General features: G+C 38.8%; 1 protein-coding gene across 2 annotated transcripts in view; it reads left to right on the top strand.

The window, feature by feature from the left end:
- Positions 1-23,318, top strand: part of LOC110838022 (uncharacterized) — an 85,453-nt gene extending 62,135 nt beyond the window's left edge. For both annotated transcript variants that reach the window (XM_087347957.1, XM_087347958.1), the window contains 2 exons: positions 18,701-19,948; positions 22,894-23,318. In XM_087347957.1, coding sequence (XP_087204083.1) covers positions 18,701-19,948; positions 22,894-22,983 — 1,338 coding nt within the window. In that variant the 3' untranslated portion in view covers positions 22,984-23,318. The remainder of the gene's footprint in view (positions 1-18,700; positions 19,949-22,893) is intronic.
- The last annotated feature ends 747 nt before the right edge of the window (positions 23,319-24,065 follow it).

The raw sequence follows: 24,065 nt of genomic DNA, 5'->3' as shown, positions 1-24,065 counted from the left end.
GAAACATGAAGATCCGATATGATTTACGCAAGCGCAGGTAGGACACGGAGCTACAGTTTGATGTGACCTGCATCACGAAGGTCAATAGACCTTTAACAGTTTCTCTCTACATCGCATAAATGTAATAAAAACTTGAAAAATGCTGTCGGAGAGTAAAACAAAATTATTAAACATCGGAAATATTGCTTTCATTTTTCTCTGGGATGATTTGATCAAGAAGAATGAGATGGACAAAGGAAAAACCAAGTATGCGACAGATGAGAAATGCATTCTGAATTTTTGTCAGAAAAACTGAGTAAGAGAACATTCAAACAGCTTAAGCGTAGATGTGATAATATCATTGAAACGAGTGTTTAAGTAAGTGGGTTGTGAGGTTGTGTGCCAAACTTATCTGGTTCAGGATAGGGTCGAGTAGGAGATTCCTTTTAAACCGGTAATGAACATTTTTTTATAAAAAGGCGGAAAAATTTGTCACGAGCTAAGAAAATATTAACATCGGGAGAAGGATTGTGCTTCATATAATCAACAGGTGTAATTTTTTAATAACTTGGTAGGAAATTTATAAGACTAAAAGCACTGTGCGTTCAATATAGCCCGGTCAATGTTATGTTACAATTCTGTTAGTAAAGATTCTGGCTGTATGTTAGGCAACTAGAATTTTAATCCAGGAAGAGACTTTTCGATACTTTCGGATCTGGTGTCCACATAGGTTCCGAGATATCTTCCCACACGGATAAAGTTGCCAGATCTCATCCTTAGGGGTTCACATATATTAGCTAAACTGGCTAGTTAGACAAAAATTCATCTAGCTAGGGGTATCTCACACGAAGAACTCGCCATCATGATCAGTTGTTGGGAAGAAATAATCTACATCTGGCCCATCTGGCCCGTACAGGGAAGAGGTGAGACACTACTATCAGTAGCTCTTGAGGTCCTACAAGTGTCGAGTGTAAATTAAACAAAACGGTACATTATTCAAAGAATTTAAAGAACCGGGGAAATGTAATATTTCGCTCCAAACTTCTTTCCTACACCCCGACGTTCAATCGCGTCGGTGTCGCTTTAACAAAGATCAGTTACAAATGTACTTTTCCAAGTCTGTTGAGAGAAGGAGAGAAAGCGGGAGAGAATATTTTAAAAAACTAAGGTTTTCACTCGAAGACATTGATTTGTCAGTTGCCATAGACGAGTAGACATGATGGTTGTTGAGCCCTGCTCATCCCGATCCAGCTCTCATGTCTACATTGGATGAATTTTACTCGTAAACTCTCTCAGTTGCTGAGGGTTACCGCAACGAAGAACGCCTTATGTCTGAAGATTGCTGTCGTCTGGGTTGTTGTGTAGTCTGGTAGATATCAGAGGTCCATGCTGCCTCCATCATCCTGAAACGTTGGTAAACATCTACCATACTACACGGCACAACAACCCAGAAGACAGCAATCTTCAGACTCACCGCTGTGAGAACATCGAATCATCATAAACACCTTCTGTCTGTCGCGATCTTCAATACATTATTACAAGAATAACCTTGGTTCGCAATGTTGCAACAATGACAAGACATCATAGTTTTCTTTTATACCATTTTTACATTTGTTATTCCCTCGTTTTCCCTGCTGACGTCATCATCCATGACGCGTAAATAACGCCTTTGGAATTTTAGTGTACTTGAAGATCACACTCATTGCATCTTGCTTAATTTTTACCATTTTAGTCATTTAAAATGTCTTACAACTACGTTTTATAAATAATTCAGCTCATATGTGAGCTTTACTCCCGCGTTTTAATACAATTAATGATACTTCAGGGTTAGCACATGCAATTGATTACGAAACCTTGAACGTCAAATGCGAAATTGCAGATGAAAGACAGCGATCCGAACCTTAGTGACTCGTCCCCAGCTGCCTCTTTGAGCCTCCAAACATCAAATTAATAATTGATTTGCAGTGTGTCAGGCGAAGCAGCGGCCGTCTAATTTGGTAGCAGGGTGTGAGGTACATCAAACACTCGCCAGGTTGTGTACAGAATTCCAATCAGTGGCGCCGACTAATCACTGTTGTATCAAAGAACTCGACCGCGTCCCACAGCACGGGTGTGCACTTAGTATTGGCGTGACATGTAGCACGCATAGATGACACACAAATCCTTACAAAATTTTGATTGGGGAACCTCGAGGAGAATTACAGCTTCAGAGTAGACACAAATATAGAACTGAGGTACCTAAGTTTTTCATTGGTCTGTTCTTCAAAGTCTTTGGTATTCAGATCTTAAAACAGATGCAGTTATTTTTGTCTAGCAAGGCAATGAATAGCTGACAGGCTGTAAATAATCAGTTTAGTGGGTGAGTACAATAGAGATCCATGCGTATGTTTTCAATAACAGACTCGTGTATATCCTTGTAATAAGGCTGATATTGTTTGTTAATATGTAACTGTCATTGGTTTATTCATTACATTCGACATTTTTTTTAGTTTTATATGTTACATCCGTACAGTCGGCTGATATATGATTGTTTAATTTTTCGCATCCTACACTTCTTAAAAATTTTTGTCGATCTCAGTTACGCATTTGAATCAGTTTTAGCAATGTAGGCCCATTGTTTTTTTTCTGAGTACTGAATCGTATTTTCTTATTTTATTGCAAACATGGCTCCAATATTCTTTTCTCTGGTGCGACGTATAACAATAAATCGTGACAGAGTTTAAGCCTGTTGATGTTAATATTAAATTGTTGCATGTGCTGAAATATTAACAAATTCTGTTATAGCTTACATTTTAGCACCCCGTACTCGTGTCCACAAAGATTTATGATCATAAGCATCATATTTGGAATTTTTTTATCAGTGATATATGTGAACAGTTATAATTGTTTCAGACTATCCAGCAACAGTAACGAGTTTTGTATGTTTTAGAAGAAAAATATCATATATACAAAATATTAAAAAAATTATATTTAAATCTTTAGTATCTTTTCATTCACATTCTGTAACAACATTCAGCAATTTCCCGATGCTCGTATATATTTTTCGTTAAAATTCTGCATTTTCCACTGCGACAGAAGTAATCTCGAAAGATTAGACGACGCAATCCGCAGTTCTTCTCACTTCTGAGGTTTTGTTTGCACAAATCCTGTCTGATGCGAAGCTTCAGCAGAGAAAGAACGAGTGGAACGTTCAATAAAGAGGGGAGGCTTACCAATGAAAACCAGACATTACGTAGTTACAGTTCGCTTAGGTCAGATGACTGGGGCGTTGTCGTACACTGCAATATAAAACTTTCCAGTCGATTGCAAAGACTTACCGATAGCCGCAAAGCGACTGAATTGGCAAGGCTGTTCACAATGACCAACTATATTTAGCTACTTCTCGTGATATGCGGGATTCTGTAAGGGATTTTTGTCCAGTTAACCTCAGTAAATCAAAGGGCCAGTCAGAGCTGCCATCATATCATTAAACGTAGATTATATCAATGAATAAATTTATGACGGCGATGTGAGACAGCGGACACCTGAGTACTGGCGCGCCGTGTTCTGTTCTGCATCTGTGGAGGCGATGTTCCTTAGAACGCTGGTATATAACCAGCAACCCACAAGCCCGATACTTTAGATCAACGGTTTTCAGATATGTTTTGTACGGAATAGAACAGAATAGAATAGATTAGAGAATTTTAGATGTAATCGTTATATTTCACCGGAATTAATAAAATTGTTTCAAGCAAGTGCATGTTAAGAATAGTGAACATTAATGCAGGGCTGTGGAGTCGGAGTCGGTAAAAATGTACCGACTCCGACCTCGACATAAAATCTTAAGAACACTTTCGCTACCGTGTGGGCCGCCGGCGGCCTCACGCTTACCCGGTGTCCTACGTGAGCGATTAAATGCGAGCGGTGCGAGTTGCGTGGGTGTAGCGGAAATATCAAACTGGCTGTTTGTGTGGCGCTGTCCTATGTTACAGCGAAGCGGTCAGCGCCGAAAGTCCGAGATCAAATATTTTAATATTTTCGCTTGAGTCGCTGTGCTGCCCAGTAAGGCGCATGCGCAAGAAAGCTCTGACTGTGCAATAGACGGAAGGTGCATGCGCAGGAAGCCCGTGTGCTTCTATTGCGGTCTCTCACGTAGGACACAAGAAACGATTACCCGCTTCATATGACACCCCGAGCTGCTTATGCAGCTCGCATAGCTCGCTTGTTATCGCTTATGTAGGACATTGCCTTAGGGAGATTCACCGACGCGTTGAGCCACATGGTGTGGGATGCCTTGTAACTTTGGCTCCAGTACCTTAAGAGTACAAACTGTCTATAAATAAACAGATTTCTGCAATAACCATTAGACATATATTTAAATACTAAGGATACTGGGAACGACCCGTTCTTCAAGTACCTGAGCACTGCAGGTCCCAACTTTTCGTTGGCTTGATCTATAGACATTTTTGTAGGACTCCTTGGACGAGGGATCGGCCCGTCGTAAGGCCTCTACCTGTACACAGGACGGCACGACACAGAAAAACGCAGACAAACATCCATGGCTTGAGTGGGATTCGAACCCACGGTCCCAGCGACCAAGCGGCACAAGACCCACGCCTCAGACCGCGCGGCCACTGCAGACCCCGTATATTTAAATATAGGTTATAATTCTAAAAAGTAGCCTGATGATTAACGTGGTGGTGATGAAATCGCTTGTGGTACCATTTACCATTTTAGTAGGTTTACCGTTATTAATTCATATCGAACTTTCATGAAGGAGTCGGTGTCGGAGTCGGAGACTTTAGTACCGACTTCACAGCCCTGCTTTAATGTGTATCATAAACTTCGTTTTTTTCTTTATAATTCTTACATTCTAAAACCGAATGATGTGAAAATTTGTGTACATGAATATTTTAAGGTCCTCTAATTTCAGGTAAAAATTAATTTGCACAGCCAAGTGAAGGGATTTGAAAATATATAATTGGGGTACAAAATTTGGCAAGTTTATACAAGCGAAACTGATGATTAATTTATATTATATGAGAATATCAAAAAAAATTAGAGATGCAAGCTGCAATCATGTCCAGAAATCTGTTCGAACTTCGCCATTTTTATATGAGGCTTGATAAGAATACGAAGCTTGCTAGACGTGAAAAGAATAATCTTGTCTCAATTGGGAAAAAAGTGTAGCACTTGAGTGATGTTTGAGCCTGAATCTGCACAAATGACGAACAGCTAGTAAAATATCGAGGCAGATGGCCTTTCGGGATGCGCGTGAAGAACATGCCTGGTAGGCACGGAATTAAGGTTTGGGTGGCTGTTGATCTCGTTAACCGTGTTTATTTCGAAGTGTACCTCGGAAAAACGGTAACAAGCCAGAGAGAACTAGTCGATCGAATACGGAAGGGGAATTACAACGGATAATTGTTTTACTGATTTCAGTCTCACAGGGAATTTATTGACACCACGTGAACAGTGAGTAGTGAAACTAAATGTGGATGTGAGACAAATTTCATTAAAGTTTCTAATGAAAGTTACAGATTAGAAGTGTCCTCAGATCAATTGGCGCTTTTATTCTTTGTTTCCAGGAGAAATACATGTCATATAAAAGTCCTTAAGAAATAAATAAATAATATAGAGAATAATGTAACTGCTGCTAGAGGAACTGACCAAATTAAAAGTTAATTTATGTGGCCATTTAAATTTTGGTTAGGGCAAGGATTCTCACCCTTTTTCGCTGACGTACGACTAATTTTAATTTAACACATTAAACGTACCACTAACAAATGCGTTCATGGAAAACTTATTTATATTAATATTATCTTTTGTCTTTCTTACGTAGTTCGCGTACCATATGTTGATAAACGCTGGGATAGGGTTTCTGGAATAATTTTACGCATTTAAGTGTATTTGAATTTTTAATCTTTATTACACATAGAGAAACAATTAAGTAATGATATTTTAACTAACTTCATGGAGCAGAGTTCTTCTTAAGACATCGATAGTCGCTCAGTTGGTCATTAAATGCCCCACCTGAAATATTTGTATATAGTGATTTCACTTTTCTTTAGCATTATGACGGGTTCTAAATCGAATGAAAATCACTAAACCCACAACCGTCCAGTTACCTTAAAATAAAGAAGCGAATGGAGTGGGGTCAGACATAGCGTATTGTTTGCATAATTACTTTCATATTCCCCGCGTAAGTTTACAAATATTTTAATTTTCTTCAAAATTAACAAAAACTACTGTAACACTCCTATTCCATTTAAACAAAGTTTTCGTTAATTTTTTTTTCCTTCTACGTATCGAAATGCATAAGAACCTCGCCAACTATTCGGTTCCCGTTGACTTAAATTATGTTTCACTCTTTTGAATGTGGGTGGCTACGTATGAAGTGTAACAGATTTCCTCAATAAAAACCTACAAGGTGCAAGCATTACATTTACGTTTCACTTTTTATTTTAGTTCGACCATTAGTTACTTCACATTCAAGCACATGTGCCTAAACTAATTTAAAAAGTATAAAACTGTCTTAAACATTGTGTTAAATATTTGGCTATAACAGCTTTCTGCTTATGAGGATAACCGTCCAAAGTAAGTGCAGTATGCTTTGGGTCAGTTTTTTTAAAAATTACCACGGATTAAATGTCACACAGAATAGCCATTACGGTTAGTAACTGTGTTGAATGTTGCGTATCGTCTCTTTAGAAGCGTTCGACTTTGTGTCATGGAGCCTTTGACCATAGCGAAACTTTACAGACTACAAAAAATTCGTTCAAATCAGTTCATTTATATCATCTTCTTTCCTTCCTTCTAAAAAGAGGAACAGAAAAAGGAAGGGACTATGTTAAAGCATTACCACTTTTGGTTATTTGGAAAGCGTTAAATAACCAGCGAAGCGTTCAGAAAAAGGGGTGGATTCAGAAGAAAGAGAGAGACGAGTCCATAAAAAAAATGTGACACAAAGCAGACTCAGTGAATAATCCGAGTCGATTAAAAAAGGAAATAAGGTGTGAACTATATATACATGAGCTATCCCAGCTCATTCTTTTTCGTAACCATAGAAACTGTATTGGTTACTATAGCAATGTCTGCGTGTGTCTCCGTACTAAGCTCATTATCACAATTCCTGGGTTTTCAGGCCGAAAGGGAAGGGTGGGAGGGGTGCAGCGGTGACGGTAGTAGGAAGTAAAACTTCCCTCCAATCAGAGGTCAAACTCTCATCTAACACCACCCCTCCACCCCCTTGAATTCTTTAACAAAGCCAAAACTCCCAGCTGTCAGAGAGGAAGACTGGAATGAGGGATGGATTCGTATCAATATAGGGGACTGCAGAATTTCGTTACTGAAACAAAGGAATACTGAAGCGTGCAGACGAATTATTGACAATGGACTTAGTGCGAATATATGGGCAACTGAAACAAGTTCGATGAATCGTGTTGGATTATTAGCTACAGTTGATACAGACAGGTAAACGTCGTAGAGACACTACTTCAATGATTTCATAACAGAAATGCTCAACATAAAGTGAAATTACTTTAATTGTTGGCATTAATACAGTTCTAGGGGTCCGCAGTGGCCGCGCGGTCTGAGGGGTGGGCCTTCTGCCGCTTGGTCGCTTGGTCGCTGGGACCGTGGGTTCGAATCCCACTCAAGCCATGGATGTTTGTCCGCGTTTTTCTGTGTTGTCCTGTGTGCAGGTAGAGGTTTTGCGACGGGCCGATCCCTCGTCCAAGGAGTTCTACCAACTGTATAATAGATCGAGCCAACGAAAAGTTGGGACCCGCAGTGCTCAGGCGCTTGTTAGGGTACCGGAAAAATGTGTAAATATTGTTAAACCGGAAATATATATATTAATACAGTTCTAAAACCCGGGGCATGTTATTAGACAGGAATTAAGATGTATAGATCGATGGCAAGTTTATTAGTAGAGAATGGGTATATTTTATTCGAATTTTACACAGTACATAGGAAGAAAATTTTATGCTTGTTGTAAGAAATATGCAATTTGGAATAGGCTCACTTGTTCCTACTGGAAATTTGTTTCGAACAGTTAATTGATATAGACAATCATCTTTTTGTTTTATGTGGGTGTAAAACTTGGTCTCTCGCCGTAAAGGAATAGCGTTGAAAGAGGATGTTTGAGAACGGGGCGCGGGGAGAAGACTTGGACCCAAGAGGAAGGAACTAACAGGAGAATTGTGACATTTGCATAACAACGACCTTCACAGTTCGTAACTCTTTACCAAATATGGTTAGGGTGATCAAGTCAAGGAGAATCAGATGCGAAATCTGGACATGTGGACGCGATTTTGGTCGACAAACTCGAAGGGAAATTACCACTGAGGGGACGTAGGAGTGAATTGGTGTTAAGTGTTAAAAAATTGACATTAAAGAATGTGTGAGGATGTGGACTGGGCTCATCTGTTGTAGAAGCGAAATATTCAAAAGCACTGGTCGATGTCGACATAAGGAAAACGGTCAACGATTCATGAACTGTTTTGAATTAAGATAGCTTTTTGCTTAGTTGTCCAAGTTTTACCACAGTCATTCCACAATTCACTCCGTGTTTTATGATTTACTCACTGATTCTGAACCGACAGACTTACCGAAAACTTTAATGTCTGACTGGCGTACCTATCGGACAGATTCCCTGATCAACGGCCTAACTGACCGACTGACGAAGCGACGGACAGAAGGACTCCGTCTACGTGCTAAATTTCGAATTCAGCAAGCTGTGGGTATGACTCAATAAACAAGTTTTCAGAAAAACTGGATTTTAACAACTCTCTAAAAGACCGAGCTAAACAAATAAATGTAATATTTTATTTGAAATTAGAAACTGTTAGATGATATGGTTAAGATTATAACCAATAATGCGCATTAAGAGAGTGTTGCAAGAGACAAGTAACTCTTCCTTGCTGTCAGTTTAATTCATATTATAGCTTCGCATTCCAGTGCCCTGCGTGGTGTGTCCCTAAAGGGCGTTTAAGCTCCATCCAGAAACTGCGACTTTTAGTGGGGTCAGAAACAAGTCAAGTAGAAGTTAGAAGCCAGACTTAAACTTTGTTCCTCGGAGTTGCAAGAGATGGCAGTGTCAACTGTCCAACCGGATGTCAGAAGTCGCTGTAGAGGTCTGGGATGAAGTAACTAGATCTTTCATACATATGCATCTTACGTCTGCAGAGCTGTGAACAAGGTGAGCATTATTATTACTAAACGGATGGATAATTGTCAAAATGGCAGACTTTGAGAAATGTATACAACTCAAAGCTGTTATTATGGTCAAGAAATCACCCACGTTTTGTGTAACTGAACTGATCATTACTGTGCAAACAAATCTGACATTGTTCCCTGCCCTGAGCAGATGAATGCCATCTGCGTCTTCACAATCTATTTCTTTAAGGTACAATTTTATATCCCAACCATCTGTGTCCAGGTCACTCAAATGGACTCTTCCTTTCAGGTTATTTGACTATGATGTATGCATTTTATTATTTTGTTCGTTCTATATACCTCGCCCGTCTTGCCCCCTTTATTTGATCAAAAATATTCATCCTCTCATCATCTAAATGCTTCCACCTTCCCCTCAATTCCTCCTCCCCTTCAGGTCAGAATATCCTTGTAAGCGCCTTGTTCTCGGACACGCACAGTCAAAGATGATGATTCTTGTTTTGAATAGGTATGAAATTTTCTCACATATTGTGAGGGAAGAATACAATTATAAGGTACTGGAGAGTAGGTTTATGTGAAAAATATTTGGGCCTAAGATGGAAAAAGTAGCAGGAGGCGGCAGAATATTGAAAATGAGGAGTTTATAAATGTGCACTATTTGTTGAGTATTATTAGAGACTAAATAAATGAGGATAAGATGGACGGGACATGTAGGACGCACGGGAAAGTTTTGAAATGCTCAGAAATTTAATTCGTAAATCCCAAAGAAAAAGGCCTATTCGTAGATGGGAAGATGTAATACTAAAATTTATTTAAATAAATAACGTCTTCATGTGTGGATTCTCGTATCTGGTTCCAAAAAAGACGAGGAATTTCTTTGAACAGTTGAGTTAATCATCATCTTCCGAGTAGAGATTCTGCTCCGTGGAGTCAGTTGAGAGAGCGTTATGGAATAATCAGAATTCGATCTACGGAACATAACGTGAATTCGGTAAACTGTGTTCCATGAAATCTACAACTGTTAACAATTCTCCGTGTTTCAATAATGCCACACTTTTTGTTTCGTTGTGAGACAAAGAAGGAGATGTTATGTCGAGCGGAAGTAACAGGTTGCATTGTGGCGAATCAATCCTCGCCGCTGTTACCACGGGAATCAACTCATATTGCTGCTGTGGATTCCGTCCGCTACGTCGCCTCTTAACAATGCGTCACATCGCTTCTGCCGTATGGATTATCCACCACTCTGGATGCAACCTGTCACACTCCGCACTGTGCGCTCTGCAGCCCATGCTACTGCACGAAGAACAAGTATGGAAGCACGTGTACTGCGACGTCATGGACCAGGGTTCTTCTGAGAAGCTGACGGTCGCTCAGGTCCCGACGTGAGAGTATGGCACCTGGAGATTTTGGCTTCTGTTCACAGTAACCCACAAGTAGAACCTATCGTTAGATAGACGAGGTTTTCCGACCAAATTTTGCATGCGTTTCTCCCCGGTTCACGCCAACCCAACTTATCCTCCTCCATCGTAGTCACCCTTGTATTTGGCAAGAACTAACTAATATAATAATAAATATTATAAAACAAGAAAGTGAACCCTTTATGGGGAATATTATAGTCAATAATTTTCTTTACTTCCTCGTAGATTATAATATCAATATTTGTTACACAAAAGTGTAATTTTTAGGGTCCCAAATAACAAGAAATATTTCTTTATGCAATTATTGTCTTTGAATAAACTTACCCGACTTCAATTAAGTTGTCAGTATGAGAACCAACTAATGGACACTATGGTAGCAAGCCTGAAGGCTCATTCCACTAATACCGAAGTCCGTAAATGGACAACTGGACACCATCTAGGGCCTTTCCTATCCACCTTCCATCCTCACAACCCACAACCAATCTTCATAAGAAATGACTTAATGTTAACCAGAAACCATTTAATCAATGTAACTGAGAGCGCCGTTTAGTAAATAATAAATAAAATAAAAAAAATATGACAAACAGGGAGGAAAGTCGAGTAAGAGAAAGCTCTTAAAATAAATTAACGTGTAACTTATTTTGATTCCAGGTAGATCTATAAAATTTATGTTCACAATAGTAAACAAACCATGTATCAACTCCTGGTCTGCTTATTGGCTGAGAGTAGGCAGTTAAAACTTCAGACGTTTAAAGTTAACACATTTTCACGTGCTTGCCGCAGAGGTAGAAATAACATTTAACCCTATAACAATAATTGTATTGATCTCTTGGGAGTAAAATAATGTTTAGATTCTGGTAGACTAAGATAGATAACGTCCTAAAATTCTGTGAATTGTTTCTCGCATGGGGATTCCCTAATGACCCACAGTATTTCGTCTTCATTTCTCGTCTCTAGTTGGTCAATTTTCCCCTGCCCTTGACCTTCTTCCAACCTTAAATAAATCATCAACTTCCCAATTACTGACTGAAGCTTTCCGAGCTTTGCCTCAGACGTAGGGCAAATGGCAGGGTGTAATTTACAAGAGATACGGCCCACCTACCCCTAGTCACGGAGACCTTTAGCCAAAATGATAACCCCCCCCCAAAACCCAGAGGCGATCCCAACCCTTCTGGGTTTAACTCTTGGACAGCCATCCAGATTCATTCCGCAAAGGAAAATTACCTGATTGAATCACGAGTAGTTTTAACCCCTAGTATGAACATGTGAAGGGCTTCAGCCAAACATCAATCTCGTTAGTATAATCACATCTCCAGTTTTCGATTGCAAGGTTTTTTTTTTCGAATTCTAGCTATGCGTTTCGTATGCAGGACTGTTTTAATCTAGCAAGGGACGACATCATAGGCTTGTACCAGACTCCGCCCTTAGTTACCTTTGTGAGTGGTTAGTTGGTCGGTACAACCGTACTTAAGCCTTGAAGATGTAGACTTTATGTTCCTCTAAAACGTTTTTTTTATCTTCCTTCAAGTCCTCGCGGCTGTACAATATCGACACCTTCACCGCCGTGAAAGCCTCGGATTGTTACTTTAAAGTCGAGAATTTCAGAAATTACTAAAAATGCTGAATCTCATATTAGAACAAATAGTTTTTACTGTGGAGAGACATAGGTAGTGTATTTTATGAGCTAAAGTTGAAGAATTCATACGATTTGAGTGGAAATGCGCTTTAGTGCTATCAAATCGTTTTAAATTCTGCGTCCTTAATCAAGGTAGCTGATTTAAAACTGTTGGTACGTAAGGATATGAGCTTGTCTTTACTTATTGGCACCTACAACTTAGGCACACAGCAGGACAAAAGTCTTCTTCCTCCTTTCGTTCGAGTACTTTAGTTCCCGTTCCAAATCAAAGATACCCTTAAACATAGGCCTTCCCTGGTCTCTGTGTCTACGCGATCTGTTTTCCATTCCAAGTACAAGGGAGGGAAACACCGCGAAGCGAAGTGTTACGGAGATAGAACCCAGTCTTTACTTTTGCGCCATCTATCGTGTGTGAAATGATTGCCTTCAAGCTGCAGAAATAGCGCGTGGTTACCTCCCCTCTTTGAGTGTTGCTGCTACTGTACGCGCATATTTAAATAATATTCTTATAGAAATATTTCTTTCTTGAACCCCGCGTGATTTTACTATGAGGATTCGGTGGCTGACGAAGACAGCTGAATCTCATAGTCGCCCTGAGCAAGTAATATTTGTTGAGAGGATTGTACGAGATAAAGTGACGACAGACAGCGCTGTAATGCAGGACGCCTTCCTTCCACATGACGATAATCTGATTTATTACAACAGAGAGAAACTTCTCAGTTTCACTCCGTGCGTGTCTTTCTCAAAGACCGCTTCACACCATGACGACTTCGCGTCACACCTCGAAAGACAGCATCGTTTTCCATTCAAAATGCCTGAATAACTTTCTTGTGGTTTTTCTGTACTGATTGTTCTTTATTTTACACTGATTTTTCTGGACCCTACAGCAGTGAAGCGAAATTGCGCCTTATGGGTCAACCCAACTTAACGGGAGGAGTGCCCGATTCTTCAACCTGAGCCCTATCTCTCTCTCTTCGTGGTCCTACTGTCCTTGAAGAACCTTGGCCTTGGCACGTGGTAGGTTTCTTAATCTGTTAGGATATTATGCCCTTCGCAAGGCCTCTATGTACATAAAAAGCGCAATTTCTTTTTAAATTATCATCTCTCAAAACGGAAATTAAAACATTTTGAAACTCCACTGCCCGTTGAAGTTTCTTCGGCGTGTCTTGGTACTTGGGAGAGTTGTGGGTTTTGAGGGGCTCCAGCAGTTACGGTTATACGCGCCTTTACATCCCAAATCGTACGTTGTTTATGCGTGTATTTTTAGAAAATAAAAATAACTTATTTTATAGAAAATAATATAATAAGAACGTAAGAAGCAGGGCCTTAAAAATATACACCCTCTATGGGAAATGAAATGAAAATCTTTGTACATATAAACAACAAATTTACACCAGTTTAAAACAAATAAAACATTCTGTTGGTCTGATATATCTATAAATTTGTCTCTTGTTTTATGTGGGTATAAAATATGGTCTCTCATATCCAGGGAGTTTGAGAGCAGGAGGATGGAGAAAACTGCATAACGAGGACTGTACATGTTTTGACAGTGGTCTGTTGTCATCATTATAATAATTATTTTGGAAATTTTCATTGTCATAAGTTTTTTAAATATATTTCCGAAACTAGTTGTGTTTCCGGCAACAGCTAACGGGGAACGTTTCGTGCTAATTCGACCACTTGAATTAGATCTATTCAAGGCCTGTCCTGGCCCTTCGTTTCTTTAAAGGAATGGAGTAAAAGCATGTAACAATGGTACTGGTAGTCTCACGACCGGATACGAAAAATAGAGATTTGCTTATAGGCGATATAATTTTACATATATTAGAAACTGGTTCAAAAATAATTTACAAGTTTAGACTAACTCTGTATTTGATGTAACAAACCACCATTTTGTGCGACGAACCATTACTGAAACATATTAATCAAGTTTTATTGAGCTTCACGTAAGATGCACCTATCTGTTATTGAATCGCTAAGAAACAAATTTAAATTCGTTCGACAAATGTTATACAGCTGTTTCAGATGTAATGAACGTCCCTTCAGTAGTTTTGAAGATGCAACATGGACGAACGTGACCTCCGCATTAAGTTTTTATTTTATGCAGTTCATGCAAACATATTCAAGAGTCCGAACACGCAGTGTAAATCCAGCTTTACCTTGCGCGGCCACAGAGAAGCTATTCTTCGTGGGGAGGATGGGAACAACAAAGATGCGAGGTTTGAGGGGAGGGAGGGCGTAAAGCAGCAGAAAAGACATGTTGTGCGCTCATCTTCCGAAACCTCACATTGCTATTAGGTACTGGGACGGTTGTCGGATATTAGCGATAAGGAATAGAAAACAACATTCCGTGGTATGTCTGTGATGGCGCAATATTGTATTGCTAAAGGATTTCATTTAGCGTAGCTGCATTACTCACGCCTTACATCTCGGGTTTGAATCCGTTTATTTCCTAACATGTAGCTGAGTCGTGCTCCATGTTGATATTTGCCCAGTTAAAGAAATCCGGCACCTATTATGGAATTCGAATGACAATTAGTGTGTTCAGATAAGCCAGCTACTGCTCCCTTCGTAAGCCAGATGAATCCAATACATCCAGTTATATTACATTTCTTTAAGACTGGTTTAAGAATTATTTTAATATTATTTTTCAATCTGCATATTCCCTTCATGTTACCCGGCTAAAATATATACTAACTAACTAACTAACTAGATGGCTTACCGAACCCGAAGGTTCATCACCGAATTAACCAAAGCCCTCCACCGGACCCTGTCCTGGGCCAACAAAATACAGTCTCCTTCAAATCCTATCTCCGATAGATCCCGAATGAGATTATCCTTCCATCTACGTCTAGGTCTCCCCAGCGGTCTCTTCCCTTCAGGCTTCCCGACCAATACCCGGTGCATAATTCTATCCCATCCATGCGCGCCACATACCCCGCCCATCTCATTCTGCTCTACTTAATCATCCTGACAATATTGGGGGAGGAGTATTTATTATAATTCACGCGTGTGCTACATTCCCATCCCATCTCACACTCGATAATTTGGTCGACTTATTAATATTTAATGAAGAGAATAAATTATTCATCTCATTATGTTCTTTGGTCCAGTTTCTTGTGGTGCAGTAAGTCCTATGCACGCTACACTATTTGTTCCTGCGATGGTCTGCTCGTGCTGTTTGTTTGTCTGTCTGTGAGTTTCGCTCAGATTTTCCTTCGGGCCCCGGTATTTTTCTCACGAAACCAACAGCCTTAGGAACTTAAACATCTACACACGACTCACATGAAGTCTGCAGCAGACTAGCGTCAATATTTGCGTCTCGAGTAGATTGCAGTGCTTTGCAGCGTCCCAAACAAATCCCCGATGTACTGCAGTCAATCAAACACCATGAGATCACGATACGCGTTTTCTGTGAGTAAGTATCGGGAACAGTTGGTTATGTAAGAGGAAAATAACTGTTCGCAATAAACTTAGGAAAATTTAATACAGGAGAGCCGGGGACGTTCTTTTCCTTTTTTCGTGGACTCTTTAGAACGCTGTGGTAAATACAGACGTCACCTACTTTATTATTTATTAACTCTGCATTTTGCTGTCAGATCTTAATTATGACTTTTATGTGATTCTCAAAATAAACAGCGTCATCTTTAACTAACGGATGTTCATAATGGAGACTTGTGGTTTCTTCGGTGTAAGAATTGATTCCTTAAATATTATTTAGATAAACTTCATACTACTTCAAATGGTTAACTCTTTCCTCCAAACTTATTTCATCCTTTTGTTCTTCATTTCGTACTTTCCTTTCTTCCATTTCTGTCTTCCTTTCTAGTTTCTTCTTTCATATATTTTCTCCTGTTCTTTATATTTTCCTTCTTTCTCATTCTTCCATTCTCTTTTTTATCGTGCTTCCATGAAGACCTAGGCGTAGTTTGGAGGATAATATTAAAATGTACCTTAAGGAAATAGGATGGGGCGGTGTGAACTTTTTCATCTAGCTCATGACAGGGATTACTGGCGGGCTTTTGTCAACACGGTAATGAACCTTCCGATTTCATAAAAGTAAACCAGCCTTCCAAGAAGGACTCTGCTCCATGGAGCTATCTTATAGTTGGTCACCATTCTACCTTTCCTCACTTGTCCTTACTTTATTTCTATTCCAACATTGCCCACTGTAAATATGCAGTGGTGGATGACACATACGTACAGGTGGGCCCCGAGATGAAAATAAGTTGTAAGCCAGAAGCCAGCCACATATTGTACAGATTTGCATTATTCATGAGTCATTTAAGAACGTCGTTCAACACCATGGACTATAGTCTCTATTCAGACGCTCATAGTCACTCTGTTCACACGGGTCCTCAGATAATTGAATCCAGTCCATCCTATTCAATTATTTTTGTTTTAAGATCTATTTTAATATTATAACCTCATTTACATTAAGTCTGCTAAAAGGTTTCTTCCCTTCAAGTTTAATAAAATATGGTACAATGTGCGAATTATGAATTTATATAATGAAAATAGCAAGCAATAAAATATCTGACTCTAGCATATGTCGCTCCTATGATCCTTTACCTACTTGCCAGGGTACGCTATTTCGTACCTGAAATTCTGTTATAAGGTCACAAACTTACATTTCTTAGGCTTATTCACATAAGATATTGAGACACGTAAATCTGTATAGACTAATAGAAATTAAAAGGAGGCCAAGGCTCGACTTCGGGCTGTCGCGCCATAGAAGAAGAAGAAGAAGAATATAAATTAAGGTTTGTGACTTATCCCCGCAACTGCTTCTTAATAAACTTATTCCTGCTGTTTTTTTACAACGCTATAAGAACTTCTCTGGTTACATAGCGCCATTAATATAGGCTTATGTAGGATGATTATGACGTCACGAAAGATAAATAGTCAGTTGTACAGGGTAATCGAACACACATGCAAACCATTCCTAATACATATTCTATTTGTCAAAAAATAAATAACATTGAAATAAGAAAAAATAAAAACGATGTTATGTTAAGTGATGGAAACGTCTGCCGCTTTCAGCAATAAATGTATCCAATCTTTTCCTCATGTTTTATGCAGCCCAGTGAAGATTTTCTTCATTGACGGGAACGGTTCACTGGACGAGATTTTGTCGATTTGTTTAGCAAAGGAAGATCAGGATATGTGTCCCTAGACTCATTCTGGCAAGTTAAGTAAAAATGTGATGCCAGGCAGAACACTTGTTGCACTTGTGAAAAAGACATCCTTGTACTCCGGCTGTTGAAAGACAACTTGACGGACTGGTGCGAGCAGATTACAACACGACGTGACCTGCGTGGGCTTCTGTGTAGTCACAGCGATATTGGGTTTATGAAACCAATCTAATTGTATTGAATTGAAAACTTCAATAAATATTTTAAAATGTGTTGCGTGACTTCTCGACTACTGTGTAGTTAAACTTCTTTTCACACATCATTGACAATATAATTGAAGAATCGTGGTACTACACAGTTTGTGAATATGATATTTATTATTCGCTTCATTCGGTAGAGTTCTTGTTTATATTTATTATACTAACCTAATTTAATAGGAAAATATATGCCTAACAAAGGATCAGTCCATTTGTCTGTATGTCTATCTTTCGTAAACATTTTAACCACATGACATTTTTATGACACTTAATATGAATATCATACCTCTAGATAGCACTCCATGTTTCAACATTTTCAATATTAACATGGCAGCAGCGAGAGATTGCAAGGTGAGAGCGACACTGGGATCACTGAAGGATTTTTAATTCTTCATAAGCATGCAATTTTGTTAGGTAATTTTTTGTTAAGAATTTAGAACAACTTGGTTTCGGCGCGATGTCATTATTTTGATTTCGATTCGATGGTTGTAACTAACTACTGGATGTAGGAAGATGAACTTTGAACGCACAATGACCGGAAAATCTTAATTAAAAACACATTTTATTGAGAAGTGAAATAAAGCAGCATATAATAAAATGAAATTGTTATTAATCTTTGCTTAGGTACGAAAGTTTCGAAGCGGAAACACATAAACATCTGTTTTGATGCAGTCTATAAGAGTGCATGTACGTAAACAATAGGTCATGGATAATTGGACAGTCTTTGTTTCCACAAAAACAGCATATAATAATTAAAATTATGCAATTTTTATGACAAAAAAATAAAGTCATTGTCTGTCTTTGCTCAGTTAAATAAAATAATACGATCTAAGCGCAATATCAAACATGATCTCAAACTGTGATCATAAAAATTGTGCTGCGTTTTATAGAAGTACATACATATACTATGTCATATATCAGTGATCACATAGTCATTAACATTATCCCATAAGGTCCAAAATCCCTTCACAGCAAATGATCACGAACCAACAAACCCACCTACAATCCTACAAACCTATGTTTTCGTTTTTAATAGTGGTATGTTACTTTTTTACGACTCATCCTTTATTTATATGTCGGCTTATGTGTCATGTGATATGTGTTATTTCTTCTGTCCAGACATTCATTTTCTCGCATCACCTGCCACAGACGGACGCTCCCAGGATGAGATGTGTCATTAAGTTCATTTTGCTGCTGATAGCTGCTGCATGTGTCAAAGATACTGACAGTAGACTCGATGGAAATCAGCTGAAGCAGTTACTGCAGAAGATATTTTCTCTTGCCGGACAAAACTATGTTTTATCCCGTAGGAACATCGCCGATCCGTCAGCTGTTCCAGGTACTAGAATATTTCAAGAACCGTCTTCAAGGGATCTTGATGTTGGTTTTGCAGTTGGAGTCAAAGATGATGGCGATGACAGCGATCTTCTGACCAAAGATCATCCGTCAAGAACTTATTCGCCGACTTCTAACACCGGTCAGCTTGAACCTGGCCCATATGAGATAGAAAACCCGTCATCTATATCAAAGGAACTTAACATCGGGGTGTTTGTAGATCCAAAGAATGGAGTGTCTTATTATACGCCAAGAAAAAGTCTGAATGCTCTTCCAGAGAGGTATGCTGGACCTCCATTGGTGAACAGTAAAGGAGAGCCTCCAAGTCAACATCCCAACTTGTTCAGTCCTCATCAACAACCTTTTACAACCAACACTGGTTCTGGTTTTTACCCCACGACCATTGCGGTACCAAATTATTTTGAACGTTTGTCTGATTTAAATGGGCTTCCCTATCCGTATCAAATAAGCTCTTTAAGAACACTTGGTATAGGAGACTACTCTGGATTTACTCCATTGCAGTCTTACATAGAAAATCCCGCGGACAGGTTTTCAAATTTGGATCATCTACAACAAACCACCTACCCATACCAGGGACCATATCAGCAACCATTAGATGTTGTCGGTGATTTTCCAAACATCCCAAAAGATTTCAAAGATATTTCAAACCAGTTTCGTGAATCTCTTTATCAACCATTCAAACCTTACGGTTTTGTTTCTGGCATAAATCCTGAAAAATATCCACTATCCGATTTCGTATGGCGTTATCCAAGGAATGGTCGAATTCCTTACCGTGGGACAGATATGAAGTATTCGTTACCATTAAGAAATCAACAAAATGTGTTTCGTTTAGAGAACGGTCCTAAAGGATCCTACAGACAGTTAACTCAGCCTGTTGTGATGAGGAAGGAGCCACAGCAAGCGGAAGTAATCCTGGATCAACAAGGGACACCAGTGATGTCGGCTCAACCATATGGTGACCGTCAAGTTGGGACTTTCACCCTTAGAAACGACCATGGCTACCAAGTGTTGGTAAGTCAGTATGACATTTAAATGTGTGTACACCGAAAATATGATCTCAATAAAGATTTCCGTCTTCTGGGCTGTTGCGTCGTGTAGTATGGTAGATGTTTACCAACGTTTCAGAGGTCATACTGCCTCCGTCATCAGGGCGATGACTGTGCCAAATTGGCACGTCCGTCATCTTCTAGCAACTACACGGTGCTACACCCCAGAAGACAGACATCTGCTTGTTATTTTCCATTTTTACAAAGCCTTTTCACTGACTCAGTCAAGAAGAGTTCTTTAAAACTAATAGTCGTTCAACTAGTCAAGAAAATCCTCGGCTTTTCTGGAACCCAGATGTTAATTGCTGTGTTCACTAGAGACCGCCAACAGTCTGTAATCTCGACGAGATTAGTCCAGTCCACTTCCTGTATGATCTATGTTATCCTCCCATCTACGCCTAGGTCTCGGAAGTTTAGTCTAATGCAAATTTATTGCATTCAAAAGACAAATCACACTAGAAACCTCTAAGCTCTATACGGAATGATACTGGAATTGTTACATTTTACAAGTTCACACAGGTATTAATATGCTGGAACATTTAAGATAATGAGTCAAAAGGTCAAGGTGTTAAATGTACCAAAAAGGGAAGGTCTCCTGTTGAACACTGTTCATTTCTTTTGCCATTCAATCGGCGAGTTCGTGTCTACAAGATTTATATCCGTAATCGAAATACGGGCAAAAAATGTGCCTTTAGCTGTGTTCATTCTTTGCCTTCTTTTGTGGTATTTATTCAGTGTATAAAGAATAATAATTCGCCACATACAACAATACATGTACTTTAATAAGCATAAGATTACCTGAGCAAGATTTTTCGGTCTAGAGTGACCATATTCAGGTTCTAAAAATTCTTTTGTCTGAAGCTAGAATTATATAAAATAGTTATTGTCTAAAGCTTGATGTCAAGGTATGTAATAGTTATCTTATAAATATTCTGGTCATATAAATTATGTGATACAGTTATCTTCAAGACGTTTTGTTAAAATAGATTATATTAAGCATAAAATATATAATATGCGTTATCTGATAAAATTATTTTAAAAAATTTTGGTTAGCATTTATTTTAATCTTTTTAAACAGAATGCTTTGAACTATTTTATCGTTTAATATATATTTCATATTTTATATCAAAGATATCTTAATCTGTTTAATCAGAATGCCTTTAAGATAGTTTTTTCACATAACTTCATCTATGTGTTGATACAAACAGGTGTATGCAGGTCGTTTTTATTCTTCGGGCAAAAGAACCCTTTCTTTTCAAAATCTCATCTTATAAGTTGTGTGGATTTAGCACTGTGTCCAAATACGTATCATATACGTCTCGTTCTATTTATCACGTTTTAAATGAAGATAAATAAGTGATGTGTACCGGCTGCTGGAAAGTAAATTTTACAATCTTCTCAATAAATGCGATCATTCAGATCACATCGAAAATGCATTTTGTAATTTTTACTTACAAAAAGGAAATGATAAATGACGATCGGAATGACATCTCTATTAAGTGACGGCAACGACAAATCAGATCTATCATATTCTCTAGAACATAAATGTTTGGCGTTTCATCGCGTTAATTAACACTTCCACTAAAACGTATACATTATTCATGTGTGCGTATTGCCCTCCATTCAATGAATATAATGGCTTTACACCAATGGTACAGTACATTCCTGAGATGACAGCGAATAAGGCCAAGGACCTATATATGGTGCACCATTTAATGAATTATGTATTATTCTTTTCTCTATTTACAACCTTTATACTTACATTTACATAACTAATATCACCTGCCTTTCTTTTGGAGGTATGCGTCCACATAAGCTACAAAAAGAAAAATTCCACTTCTTGAATTCAAACATCTGTTATTACAGTAAAGTCTGTTATAAATGTGTCATTCTGTACAATGAATATACAATCACAGTAATTTATTAAGATTTGAGGTCTTCACGGCGGTGAGTCTGAAGATGGCTGTCCTCAGGGTTGTTGCGCCGTGTAGTCTGGTAAACATTTACCGACGTTTCAGAGGTCCTTGCTGCAATAAGCCCTGATGATGGAGGTAGTAAGTACCTCTGAAACTTCGGTAAATTTTTTACCAGACTACCGAAGATATGCGTCCATTTTCAAAGGCTGGGCCGCGAAATGTCTCTAACCGGCAAAGAACAGAGTGAAAAAAGACGTTGTGTTGACTGACACCTGAAAAATGAGTCTTAAAAGACGAAAAGAAGAACAAGAAAGTGACAGTGCTGAAAAGAACGATCATGAGAACCAAGAAAAGGAATTTCTGTAAGCTCGTCAAAGGAAGGCCGCGACATCTCTTGGCGTTTGGTTTGAGCCAAACGCCGACTGGAGACCATTTGGTACAGTTTATGAAATGTGAACTGTGGTCACATGTTGCTTGTTCAGGACACTCATTAAGTATGCATAGAGTGCCGTTATTACTCAGATTGAGTTGCAACATGCCCCAAGAGCGGGCCAGTTTGCAGCAATTAACTCATATTTATACTTTAATCATATTGCAAATTTAATATTATTTTTACAAGCTCACAAAAGAATGTGTAATTAACATGCGTCACGAGTTTCAGTGTAATCATAAAACAGCATCAAGAGAAAAAAAATTAAATCTAAAATTGTTGGAACGTGCCCCTGCTTTCCCTATACGTCATCCTCCGTAGGCTATACGATATTGTTATATCGCAATGACTCGGTCGTCACAGCCTCATTGCATAGAACGCTGTGCACTTCGTAAGAGTGAAATTAACTAAGACTTTACATGTAACATCCTGCGTTTTATACGCTGCTCATATTACTGATAATTTTTGTTGTCTAAGACCAAATTAATGGCTTTGGAGTCATTTCCCTTATTGTTCTCAATAACCTTTGGCAACATTATTGAAATGCTATCGGTCTGTTTTCAGATGAATGTTCCGCCTGCTCCCGCGGGAGTGCCGACAGATGGCATCCTGGTCATGGAGATGAAGGCGACACTGTATCGTCCCTTGAACTAAAATGGACCTTCTAGAATCTATTATTTCACACATAAAAATGGGTCTATCTTTATTTAGACAATGTGTTATGTTCTGCCAACAAGGCGATGATGTGTAGGGTTGATCCTTTCTAACCACAGAACTTCAGAGTCGTTGCTTAAAAATAAATTACTTATCGTTATTACAGCATATAACTCTCTGTATTATTAACTTATCCACTGGTTAGCTTATCGTTATTTTTATTCTGAGTTTAATAAGTAGAGAGTACACGTTTATTTTATATAATACGTAACAGAGCATTCTCAAATATGTAGCCTTGTTAACCTACCATTAAAAATTATAATATTGCAGAAGTATATTGAGTTTATTTTAATTCACTTCAGAATTCGAAGAGCGGGCTTTTCTAAAATAGGTTCCCAAATCCCTCGAAACAAGAGACATGATGCTACTTCACATCAAACTCCTTAACCCGAGTCTTTCGTATTTGGGTCCAAGCAGTCGTTCCAGCAGACTGAGATCTTAAAGGCGTTAACGAGAGCGTAAATCTTCCACGATGCAAAGAGGAGACAGCCTTATGTCTGCTCAACAAGTAAACAAGAAAGCTAGAAGCTATTTCCCACATCATGTGGCTTCTTAGTGAAGCTGCCTCAGGCACTGCAAATAGTTCCTACACACCCTCGACATACCAAATGAAGTTTATTAACAATTCAAAACCAGCTTTAAAAATTCAAAAATCGATAGCGCATGCCATTAATCGTAATTGGGAGTTATCGGTGACAGGGATACACGTGAATCACTCTGCTAGTTCATTTAGTGATGGAATCAAACATTCTATACGCAACTTAAAATTGTATGTGGCAGTGGTAACTATGTGTACCACCTCGTTTAACACCCAATAACTCTGCAACTTTAGTAAAATATGCTCTGAAAATCTAGGTAGGCCAATCGCTCAACATAACATGGAGTAATTGTGTTCTTGTCAAGTCTTTGAAAGATCTGAACAATGGACACACATTTGCCCTCTGGTGGCTGTTTAACAAGGATGCTCCAGTTACATGGTGTTAAGCCAGCGCTATGGATACACACCGTTCTCTGCGGGATAT

This window comes from Zootermopsis nevadensis, unplaced genomic scaffold (assembly GCF_977971745.1).
Source record: "Zootermopsis nevadensis isolate Lab colony 2312 unplaced genomic scaffold, Znev_1.0 Znev_ptg000012l, whole genome shotgun sequence".
Lineage (NCBI taxonomy): Eukaryota > Metazoa > Arthropoda > Insecta > Blattodea > Termopsidae > Zootermopsis > Zootermopsis nevadensis.
The sequence above is the reverse complement of the archived record's forward strand: the minus strand, read 5'-3'. Positions and strand labels throughout refer to the sequence as shown.